Source organism: Helobdella robusta (genome assembly GCF_000326865.2).
Source record: "Helobdella robusta unplaced genomic scaffold HELROscaffold_8, whole genome shotgun sequence".
Taxonomy (NCBI): Eukaryota; Metazoa; Annelida; class Clitellata; order Rhynchobdellida; family Glossiphoniidae; genus Helobdella; species Helobdella robusta.
In genome coordinates this window covers 4969649-4981879 of record NW_008705459.1, presented here as the reverse complement: position 1 = coordinate 4981879, position 12231 = coordinate 4969649, and the positions used below count along the sequence as shown (strand labels likewise).

Sequence of the window (12231 nt, the reverse complement as noted above, 5' to 3'; positions counted from 1 at the left end):
TAACATTTGTAGAATGTTTGCATGTAGTTAAAGCAAAATAAAATACTAACCTCTGCGTGCTTAGATTGCAACAATCATACCTGCGTATTTAACATTCCTTATAAAATTGTAAAGATATTAAGAACCTTTTCTGAGCAGCATCGCTCGCCAGATCAACGGCGACTTCCCAACATTCGCGTCCAACACTTCAACATGTTATTACTCTTGCGAAGGCTCCTCTAACGCCAGACAACAATGACCTTCAAATCAAATGCACTTGCTAAAAAGATGCCCACGTTTTCATTACTACTAATTGATCGATCGATTGATGTTCATTCGCACGTTTAAGTAGCGAACAGATTTCTTTGCAGCATTTTAATTTTTTGAAATTTGAAAAAAGGTTAATTTTTTTTCTAATTACATATTTTATTCAGTAATGTCATGCCTCCAATGTAACACGGTCAGTCGGTCTTAGTAGCATTCAATAGCAACTTCACCGAATTCTCCGAAAGATTAAATTTATTTTTCAACTTTTTAGAAAAAATTTTTGTGTTGCTGATTTGAAATTGTAGAATATATCTGACAGCTCAGTAACTTTAGCAGCCTTCCGGTTGTATTCTAATATGTTTTTTGAAATTTTCATAAAAAGCTTATATCGTTAAAACATGTTTCTAAAATTTTTAACTGAATGCCACCAAATGAAAAATTTTTCATCTACAAGATACCCACTTAATTAGCTTTTAAAAACTTTTAATTTGTAGCTGTTGGAAATATTGTATGAAGAAAAAACACACTTTTAACTGTAATTTGTCAAACATCTGTAACGTTTAATGATTTTGATTCAATTCTTTGTCATAAAATACTTTGAAACATTTTTGACTGATTTGGTGGCAAGAATTTATTCCAATTTTTGTGAAAATGAGCCTCTTTTTTTCAACTGCTTGCGTGATAAACAGGCGACATATTTTTTGTCAGCGAACAAATCATGCAGTTGCTTCAGTATTGCTACAACATAGGGATGCTTCATCCATCAACTCCTCCTCCTCCTCATCCTTATCATCGTCCTTCTTTCATTTCCTACATCATCATTTCCATGGCTTCCAGTTGCGTGTTCTCAACGTCGTCATCATCTCATTTTGTATATCATCACCTCACTTTGTATATCATAACATCATTTTGTATATCATAACATCATATTGTATATCGTAACATCATTTTGTATATCATAACATCATATTGTATATCATAACATCATTTTGTATATCATCAAATCATTTTAGCAACATCATTCAATGAGTATATTTATCACCATCATTATAAAATATTTGAAACTATATTGAATACTTATCATCATTTCTGATTTGACTCATCAGTTCATGATGTCATCAATTGTAACATCTTCATCACATGAAACTATTCTTTATTTTATCTTGATGTACGCTCACTCATTATTAGTTTCACAAGTTCCAAACCCAATATAAATCATCATTTTTTTTCATCCTTAATATTAGTTTACAATATAAATTGCATTCCAAATCAAGTTAATGATCCTATATAAATGTAAGAAAACACTTTTAAATAAATCATTGATTGACATCTTCATTGTAGAAACTTTGTTTTAAAATTAATTTCATAATTATTGTTTCAGAATCACGCCAAATAAGCTCACAGTCAAATTTGATACAAACGCTCAATAATGCATGCTTCAAAACAAACAATTTAACACCAACAAACACACAAAACAAACACACACACAAACACACACACACTAACACACACACAACACACACACACACACAAACGACAAACAAACGTATATCGCGACGTACCAAAACAGTAAGGAAGATTGACTTGCCATTTCATTTTGGCATTTATTGAATGTGGACCAATTATTGCGAAACAATGCAAGGCAATATTCCTGCAGCCTGCAAACATCACGTGATGTCTTGAAAGGGCACCTCCATGCACGTTTCCAGTCTGTCTCACGCAATTTAAGGATCAAAACTAAATTTCTCTTATAATTTTTCTCTACGTTACTCAAGATAATTTTCTGAAATATTTTGATAAAATTTTAACGTGAAAACTTTTATGGCACCGTTTTTAAGATTTTGCTTAAAAAATATATACAACAAGTTTTTCTGTGGGCATCTGTTAAAAGGTATGAGGTTAAGTGAGTTTCGTTAAAACTGTTGAAAAGTTGTGAATCAAATTTCAGTGTTGATACGTTCGAGTGCTACTGAAAATGACTTTCAATGTGTTGAACTTGAAATGATGGATGAACGGAAATGCATTGATATCAGACGGAACACCGAGACACAAACCAGGCTTCAACATGCTTCGTGTAGTTTTCTTTGTTCATACTTAAAAGCATGCCTGCAGGATGGGACTGGAATGGTCATTAATGAGGATAACAAATCTAAAATTTGAAAACAACATATTCATTGAAGTGTGGTGTGGTAGCCCCTTCTTTTTGGCACATTTTTGTCAGGTAAGGATGATTGACAAAAAACTATAAATACATTTAGATTTTTATTTATCTGAGAAACGATGATTTTTCATTTATTTGTTAATATTTCGCAAGAATCCTATGTGTTGCACGTAAGTCTCTAGCCAGTAAATTCCTTGTACGGGCAGCATTTTTTGAAACATTGTTTGGAACACTGTGATGGCTTAAGTGGTTATATATTGCTATTGAGGAACAAATCTTGATTTAAGACAAGATTGAAAACAGTCTTTTAATAATATTTATTTGGTAATTGTTAAACAAAATTATTTTTAGCAAAAATGTGTAAACATTTAAAATTTAGTCAAATAAAGGATTAAAAAATCATTTCAACCAAAATGTTTCGGCGTAAAATTTTCATTTCTCAATTTCTAATTTTTATATTGGACTTTCAGAAATTTTCAATGAAACTTTTTTAGATCTACTGATGTGTTTGAGAGGCCACAACGATGTAAGTTATATCAGCTTCTAAAGATGCTTGGTGACGTTTTAATTCAACCCGAACAAAAATTTTGATTCTGTAGCATGAAGTCAGCAGAGGTGAATAAATAAAAAGTTGATGAAAAAAATTTACCTGCTCGTCATTTGGATCTAATTTTTAATCGCTGCACTTCTGCTAGCAGGACTAAATATTGAGAAGAGTGTAATAAACCTTTAACCTTTTACATCAGCATCTGTTGAAAATATTAGAAAGACAAAGTTGAGAATGTAATAATTTTTTATACTGAAAATGTTCAACAGTTTATTTGATTTGACATTCATTCATGCAACTTTCCAACTTTTTTTTTCATCTGTCTCCATCTACTTTTCTTCAACTGTTTCCTTCAACTTTTGTGCAAAACGCGAACTAAATTCGTTTGAAAAGCAAGGAAAAGCTATCCAGAGAAAATCTAAAATGAGATCAGTTGCAATAACTGCATTGAGTTTCACCAGCAAATGGGATATCTTCAATGAAAAACAAACTCATTAAGTTAATGTCAGTTCATAAAATGCTTGCAGTAATGCACCAGTCGATCGATCGACAAACTCAAACTCACTGTTACATTTCATCGCGCGTGGGTGTGGCTGTAATGTTTCAGACAGCGTTTCTTTGTTTGTTGGTTTGTTAATGATCTGCCCAAATTTGATTGATTGCAATTAAAAATTAATGTCCATCTGGGCAGTGCGATTTGTATTGTTTATCATTTCATTGAAGATTTCAGTCAACGACAAATATTAAAACGAATAATTTACGATTTGTTTGTGCGTACATCAGGGCGCATATGTTCGTGATGTTATATGAGTGTCTGTTCTTTATTCGCAAGTTTTTGTTTGCGTTGGCTAAATCATTTCAGTGATTTACTTCAATGTTTATTCATTCCAGCTGAAAACTTCCACAACAAAAACTATTTTATTATTGCCACCGCTGCCAACATTTCTAACAACATTTTTTATGAAAACAATCACAACAACAACAACAACAATAACAACAACTACACTCCTCGCTCACTCTCAGCTTCGCCGGCCAACTCAATGACGAGCACAATTATAACGGGCGATTATTGCCAATCGGAATACTTCATTGCAGTTTGCAACAACAGCCTCAACAACGTCAACAACAACAACAACAACCTCGTCACGAATGTTGTCGTCATCACGAAGGCCACCTACGGAAGAATGCGCGTGAGTCGTTGCGTCACTGGCATGTATGGCGATGTCGGCTGCCGTAATGACGTCACAAATTACGTCAGCAGTCGATGTAGCGGGAAAAGCAGATGCAAAATTTACGTGGCTGAACAAATGCTGCACAGGTTGAATAGATGTCCGATCGAACTGAATGCGTACCTGGAAGTCAGCTACCGATGCGTTCCCAGTAAGTGGTGTGGTGTGGCGACTTGGTGTTGTGGTGGTGTAGTAATGTGGTAGTGTTGTGGAATGATGAAATGATAAAAGAGTTGTTTGTGGTGGCTTGTGTTGTTTGCTTGTTGCTGGAGGGCGTACGTTCTAAAATGACGAAGTGTTCATCTGTTTAATGCAATCGTGGATACAATTGTGTGGCATGATATCTAAAAATTTATTATTATTTTATCAATTTCACTAAAACTATTTAAAAAATTTTTAAAAATTCATTTCAATTTATTGAATTTTAATTTTATTACAGATAAAAATTAAAAACAAAATTTTTGAAACTTGTTTCAGTATTATAGTACAAATCGTACAAATTTCTATTATACGATGTTCCATGTATTTATGCATCATCAACCTCATCGTCCACTTCCTTTCATTTGATGCTCTCACGATGAAATTTTCATAAAATAATGTCAACCAACTTGATTGATGTCATCAGGAAATTCGCATACCTATCCTTAGAAAGATTGCATTACAACTCTTGACATGAAGTCTTCAACAGCAAGTGGCACTGTCTTACATTCTGCTGATTTTCAATATTCACTCATTTGTCATAAAAAATTGCTTGCAAAATTTTTAAACGTTTGAAAAAAATTATCTGGAAATTTTTTCCTTTACATACTTGCCTTTTTTATAATTTGTGAGAATTAAAATATTTCGATACAATATAAATAATTTATGTAGTGATCATAGGAACAGGCGAGCAGAAGTAACTCTTCAATTTGAGGATATAAGACGGTGAACACAATCTGATAGTGGTGGTGACATCATTTTAGCTGACTTTTTTGAGTTTTGATGGATTGGTTAGATGATTTTTTGAATGGATGACTGATTGGTTTGGCTTGATGGTGGCCTGATTGATTGATGGATTGATTGGCTGATTGATGGATTGATTGATTGATTGCTGTTTGGTGGATTGATGAATCATTTTTCAGCTTGAGCGAGTGATGCACGATTGGGGTGGAGATAAATTGATTGCCGCTCGACTAATGAGGTGCCGCTAAAAGTGCCAGAGGTCACTTCCCGACAGTCAATATTTGCCATTTCTACACTGGCTAACATCGCCCTCCACGCTGAGTGTTTTTATGTTGCTTTTTTCATTTTATTTTCTGATTTAAAGTTATAAAACTTCCCTGGTACAATAATAATATTCTGCAAGGACACGATGTAGAAAAATTTATTAGGAAAGTTTTACAATTAATTTTTTAATAATTTTTAATACTTTGAACTTTGAAAAAAAAAACTTTCAACAATTCCCAATCAGTGTTTAAAAAGCGACTACTTTGACCTACTGACGCACACGCACACAAACGAATACACACGCACACACTCACATAAAACGAATACACACGCACACACTCACACAAACACATACTTTCACATAGATACATACAGAAGAAACTTTTGTTAAAGAGAAATTTTGTTATACTCTGCTCTTGTGAATTATTATTCTAACACATGTTGATTTATCAATTTTTCAAGTTTCTATCAACAAACATTAATATTTCAATTCAGATATTACTCTTATTTACTGTAAAATATCAACATTCTGTTTGTATGCTTGCTTGACTGCTAAATGACTCTTTTTTAACACTGTAACAGTAATTATTATTACGCAACGCTGATGAAACTTTATCGTCATCATCATCATTGTTGTTGTTATCATCACTGTGGCAGTCATCATCATCATCATCGTCATCATCATCGTCATCATCTTCTTTACCGTCATCCTCACAATCAACTTCATCTTCTTCATCATCAACTTCTTCATCATCATCCTCACCATCAACTTCATCTTCATCATCATCATCATCATCCCATCCTAACCACTTCGAACGACATCTTGCGAGCATTTATTTTCTCCCAGAATAAAACTTAGAATAAATTGAGCGTTTCCCAAATTTAAACGAGTCACAAACGCACGCTATATATATATATATATATATATATAAATAATGTGTGTGTGTGTGTGTGTGTGTGTGTGAGTGTGTGTGTTCGTTCCTTACATGAAAGTATCAAATCGAGTGTGATTGAATAATTAAAAATGCTGAACGGTCGGTCCCAGGGTTTTGATGTTGCAAACGAAATCAAGCAAGGATGTGTTATGGCTCCATTGCTGTTCAGCAACTATCTAGTTTTCATTGGTGCTCCGAGCTGCATTTCGTCACGGAAGTGAGAGATACTAGTCTGCTATCGTTTGAATGGAGATGTTTTAAACATCAGGCGATTGCAGGCGAAGTCCACGACGCAGATCTCAATTGTTGGCGACCTGCTGTTTGCTGATGATTGTGCACTGGTCAGACGCTGTTCAACCGCTTCCCTATAGCAGATAAGAGATTTGGACTTACAGTCAGTCTGAAAAAACTGAGGTCTTGCATCAGAGCCATCCAGTCTTGTTGTGGGCAATGGCCCATGTGATGGCGGACGACTGGCGTCTCAATTCTGTTAATCGGTTTTGTATCTCCAGCAGCGCTACTCTCGATGACGATATTACAGCACGACTTGCAAAAGCAGATGTTGTTTGGATATGTTGACCGGCCAAACGTCTTTGGAAAGAGCACTGAGGACTCACCGTTGACTTAATTTGTCGATTCGACGATACAGTCCATGTTTGTCTGTGCGTGTGGGTGTATGTGACTGTGTATGCACATGTTTGTGTATCTGCAAGTGTATAACGCTATATATATATATATATATATATATATATATATATATACGTGTGTGTGTGCGTGTGTGTGCGTGCGTTGAATGTGTGTGCGTGCGTCGAATGTCTTTTTAGCGTTATCCCTTTTGAATATCCATGAAAGAAAACAAACATGGAAGAAAAAAACGCCCACATTCTTGTACAGAACACACGTACACACCCACATACACACACGCATATATATATATATTATGTGTTGGTAAAAAAAAAATATTTATGCATGTATATATATGTATATAGTATAGCTAGATACCATATAGATACTAAATGTACAGGTTACCCGAGATGAAGACATATAAATAATGTATCATGTTGCGGTGACATTGGGATCTCACATCGAGAAATGTAATTTAATTTGAATCACTGAGATTTCGAAAGTGGATGTTCTTCGTGTAGCTGTTGTTAACGTTGATGATGTTGTTGTTGTTGGTGTTGTTGATGTATATGTTGATGTTGTTGTTGTTGATGTTGTTGATGTTGTTGTTGATGTTGTTGATGTTGTTAATGTTGTTGTTGATGTTGTTGCTGCTGTTTTTGTTTTGTTTTGTTGTCATTAAAAGAGGTCGTTAGCTGCTTGAAGTGGGTGAATGTGTGTTTCTTAATATATAAGTGTATCTCCGTGTATCCAAAGATATGTATATCTCCATTTTTATGATTAATTTAACAATAACAAAAAAAAGTATAGAGTATTAGATTGTTGGTTTTTTTGTAGATTTATTTAATTAAGAAATATTTAACTGGACATGCGGCAATTTTTGAAAGTTGTTGCTTCGCTCATTTCTTAAGAAACTGTTAATGTTGTTGATGTTTTGTTGTTGTTGTTGATGATGTTGTTGTTGTTTACGTTGTAGTAGTAGTTGTTGTTGTTGTTTATGTTTCAGCATTTGTTGTCTTTTTTATTGTTTCTCTTGGTTTGTTAATTATTTTTTACGCACTCCCAAGTGCAAATAAACATTTCATGTTCATTACGCAATACAATGCCAAGGATACATTAATTCGGGCGTTAATGTAATGCGATGTGGTGTTATTGTGATGTGGCTTGATTTGATGTAATGTGATGTGGCTTGATGTGATGCTGTGCAATGTAAAGTGTTTCAAAGTGATGATGTTGGATGTTTGAGGCCATAATCCGTTACGTTATAAATACAGACATGCACACATAGACCCACACACAAACCTACCCACAGACAAACAGACACATACAGACAAACACATACAAACCCACAAACATACACACAAACATGTTTAATAGCAAAATGCTATTTGAATTGGTACGCACAAAATGAATATATCATACGTGCATGCATCAGAGTACGTATGTTTATGTTCATGTGTTTGTGTGCGTATGTATGTGCAAGTCGTATATGCGTGAATGGATGTGTACACTTGTTGTATGTGTGGATGTGAAGATACACGTGTGAATGTTTCAGGGATGAATGAACATCAATCATGGCTGTAACGAGGCTAGACAACGATCAATACACGCATATATCATTCATTCTTCCTTTCAGATACACACCTTTATATCTATCTATATATATATATATATATATATATATATATCTATATTCATATAGATATATAAATGTATATATATAAACATATATGAACATGCATATATCTTGTTTATATAGGAATATATATATTTATATACAGATACGTGTATGTAATAGATGTAAACATTCATAAAGATATACGTAGACATATAGGAAAGTATGGAGGAATGAACACAGACTGACAGATAGCAGTCCAGATATGTAAGGAATCAGAAGTTCGCCTCTCCTCAAACCTTCCGATTGTTTCTATTATTATTATCATTGTTGTTGTTTTTTTTCTTCTTTTTCTTCTTTTTCTTCTTCTTCTTCTTTTCCTTCCTCTTCTTCTTCTTCTTCTTATTATTATTATATTATTAGCAGTTTTTCTTCTTCTTATTCTTCTTCTTCTTCCTCTCCTTCTTCTTCTTTTTCTTTTTCCTCTTCCTCTTCTTCTTCTTCTTCTTCTTCTTCTTCTTATTATTATTATTATATTATTAGCAGTCCTGATATGTAAGGAATAAGAAGTTCGCCTATCTTCAAACCTTCCAATTGTTACTATTATTATTCTTATTATTCTCATTATTCTTATTTTTATTATTAATTATTTATTATTATTATTAATTTTATTATTATTATTATTATTATTGTTATTATTATTATTATCAATATTATTATTATTATTCTTATTCTTACTATTATTATTATTCTTATTATTATTATTTTTGTTGTGACCTCATTCCCCCAATCAAATTTTTATCATGTTGCCACTTGCTTTTAATTTTCTGTTGGAGAAGCGAGTCTGTGCTCCGCGCATGTCTGCAGACTGTATTATTATTATTATTATTATTTTTATTGTCTTTTTTTTATTATTTTGTTTGAAGATGTCTGGTAGATTAGTTGAGGTGTTGTTGATGTTTCGATGTTGTTGTTGTTGTTGTGATGTAGTAGTAGTTGTTGTTGTGATATTGTTGTTGTTGTTGTGATATTGTTGTTGTTGATGTCTTAATGTTGCAGATAATTATAAAATTAACATTCTAAATATAAAACAGTTACATATTTTGCATTTATTACTTCTATTTTTTAAAATATTTAAATTAAATTATTGTCAATCTCTTTATGATCAATTAGCATTGTATAAGAATACTAGACAAATTTCGTTACGTTTTATTCCTGATTTTTATTTTCCCAAATGTAGGTCTAACTTCTTTCTTAATTCTGCCTTGTCTTGTTCTATGCGTCTTTGGAATGTGCTGCCTGTTGATCCAAGGGACTGTTCTTCTCTAGGTCTTTTTCGCTCATCAGTTAATCAGCTAATCTTACTTAATCATTTCACACTAACTTGATTTAAATTGTGTATTTATGCATAGTTGTTTACCCTTTGTTATTATGTATTTCCAGAGTTGATTGTTGATTTAAGTTAACTTGTTTATTCCTGTTTGTTTTTATTTCTGTTTAATTGTGAGTTAATTCCTGTTTATTTTAATTTGTTTAATTTCGTTTAATTTTGTTTAATTTTGTTTATTTTTAGGGTGACCTCACAAGCATTTGCTTCTGGTCTCCTAGCCTTGCTGAATAAACGCAGATTTGATTTGATTTGTTGTTAGGTTATTGTTGTTGGGATGTTGTTGTTGTTATGATATTGTTGATGTTGTTGTTGTTCATTTCGTTTTCATTTTGCTTTTGTGTTTTCTAAGATAAACATTGTTGGACTTAAACAATGTTGTTTCATTGAAACAATGTGCTGGTGACGTGAGATCTTGCTTACTGATGCGTTTTTGTCATTCTCTTGCTAAGAAGGCTGATGTGATGTTGTAATATCTTTTAACGAAAAAGATTTCTAATTGCTAGTTACATGTTAGTCAAAAGTTAGCCAAAAATTAGTCACATGTTGTGTGCTATGTCGTTGGTGTTTGAAAGGATGTTGCTCTATCCTCTCTATAAATTTTTATTTTAATTTTATCACCGTCAACATATCTGATGTTGCCAACATTGTCATAGTCGTCATTATCGTATTCTTCATTATTATCACAAAAATCGAAACAACCCGCCATGCAGTTGAAACCGGGAACCCCGCCACAACCTCCCACATGAGTCATCTGCAACTCTCCTTCCCGTACGGCTACATCTCAAAGCAGACATCCATTGACAGCCATGTTGGCACGTGGAGACAGCCCTACAGGATTGTTGCCGGAAGTGGGAGAGTGGTCAAAATAACGCTCGTGTTTTTTGGCGGCAACTCCAAGAAGAAAGCAGTGAACAAGAAAGATGGTGATGATGATGATGATGGCGAACATGGTAATGATAGTGAGGATGAGAATGATGATGATGATGGAAACTACAACTCCAGAGGGAAAAAACATTCTCACAAAGTATTTATATCTGATGTAACTTCATGAGTTGTTTGTGTGGGTTGTATAAATAAATATTTCACCACACACCACACACACACACCCACACACACACACACACACACACACACACACACGCACACATACATACATACATACACACACGCACACACACACATACACACGCACACGCACACAAGCACACACAACCCCACATACACATACAGTCTTCTATACATAATTCCACTTTAATTGTCTAATTTGTCTCAACATTCTCAGTTCAAGCATAAAGAAGATGATAATGACGGCGGATTTGATGACGTCACTGATGACGTAGGCAATGCGTCACGTGAGGAGTCGGTGTGCTACGAAGTGGGGAGTGTGTGGAGGGGGGGAGGCGATGTTGAGGATGGAGATGGTGGTGCTGGTGATGCTGCAGGTGGTGCTGATGACAACGACGACGATGATGATGATGTCGAGGGATTTCTACACACCAGCAACAGCGCCATCAATACAACTTCCGGCACAACTATTCGAAGATGGCCAGTCGAGATAGCACGCGCATCAACATCAACAACAACAACAACTATAACAACATCAACAACATCAACAACTACAACATCAACAACTACAACTACAACATCAACAACTACAACAAAACCATGACGCTGTGTACGTCGAAGCAGCATGAACACAAAGTGTTGTACGCGAGTGAAGATGGCGGAAATGACGTCATCGTGCAAATGATTGATGGCACCTACCTGAGGAAGCTGCCTAACTTCATGTTGCATTATGAAGGTTAATTGCCGCTGATGTCGCTGCTGTCGTTGTTATTGATGATGATGATGATGATGATGCTGTTGAAGACGACGACGATGATGATGGTGTGATGATGATAATGATATGACGGTGGTGGTGATGGTGATGTTGATAGTGATAAATAGAGTGATGAGGTTGTTGTTGATGATAATGATGATGATGATGATGAAGGTGGTGGTGGTGTGATAATGATGATAATGATATGACGGTGATGATGATGGTAATGAAGAAGATGATATGGCGGATGTTGTAATGATGACGATGACGGTGGTGATGATAATAATAACAATGAACAAGATGATGATGACGATGATGATGATGACGATGATGATGATGACGATGACTTTGATGATGACGATGATGACGACGATGATGACGATGATGATGATGACGATGATGACGATGATCTTGATGATGATGATGATGACGATGATGACGATGATGATGATGATGATG

At 34.4% G+C, this 12231-nt stretch overlaps 2 protein-coding genes across 2 annotated transcripts in view; both read left to right on the top strand.

Annotated features, from left to right (window-relative positions):
• Positions 1 to 3994: 3994 nt before the first annotated feature.
• On the top strand, positions 3995 to 4859 carry HELRODRAFT_165821 (hypothetical protein; the record flags this gene model as incomplete). Its single annotated transcript, XM_009032312.1, has 2 exons — positions 3995 to 4312; positions 4809 to 4859. 2 exons carry the CDS (start codon positions 3995 to 3997, stop codon positions 4857 to 4859), a joined length of 369 nt encoding a protein of 122 aa, XP_009030560.1.
• A 3496-nt stretch (positions 4860 to 8355) lies between these two features.
• HELRODRAFT_165820 (hypothetical protein) overlaps positions 8356 to 12231 on the top strand; it is a gene marked incomplete at both ends in the record, with an annotated part of 5086 nt that continues 1210 nt past the window's right edge. The window contains 5 exons of the mRNA XM_009032311.1: positions 8356 to 8384; positions 10137 to 10207; positions 10664 to 10977; positions 11236 to 11395; positions 11509 to 11754. Of these exons, the coding sequence (XP_009030559.1) occupies positions 8356 to 8384; positions 10137 to 10207; positions 10664 to 10977; positions 11236 to 11395; positions 11509 to 11754 (820 nt within the window). The remainder of the gene's footprint in view (positions 8385 to 10136; positions 10208 to 10663; positions 10978 to 11235; positions 11396 to 11508; positions 11755 to 12231) is intronic.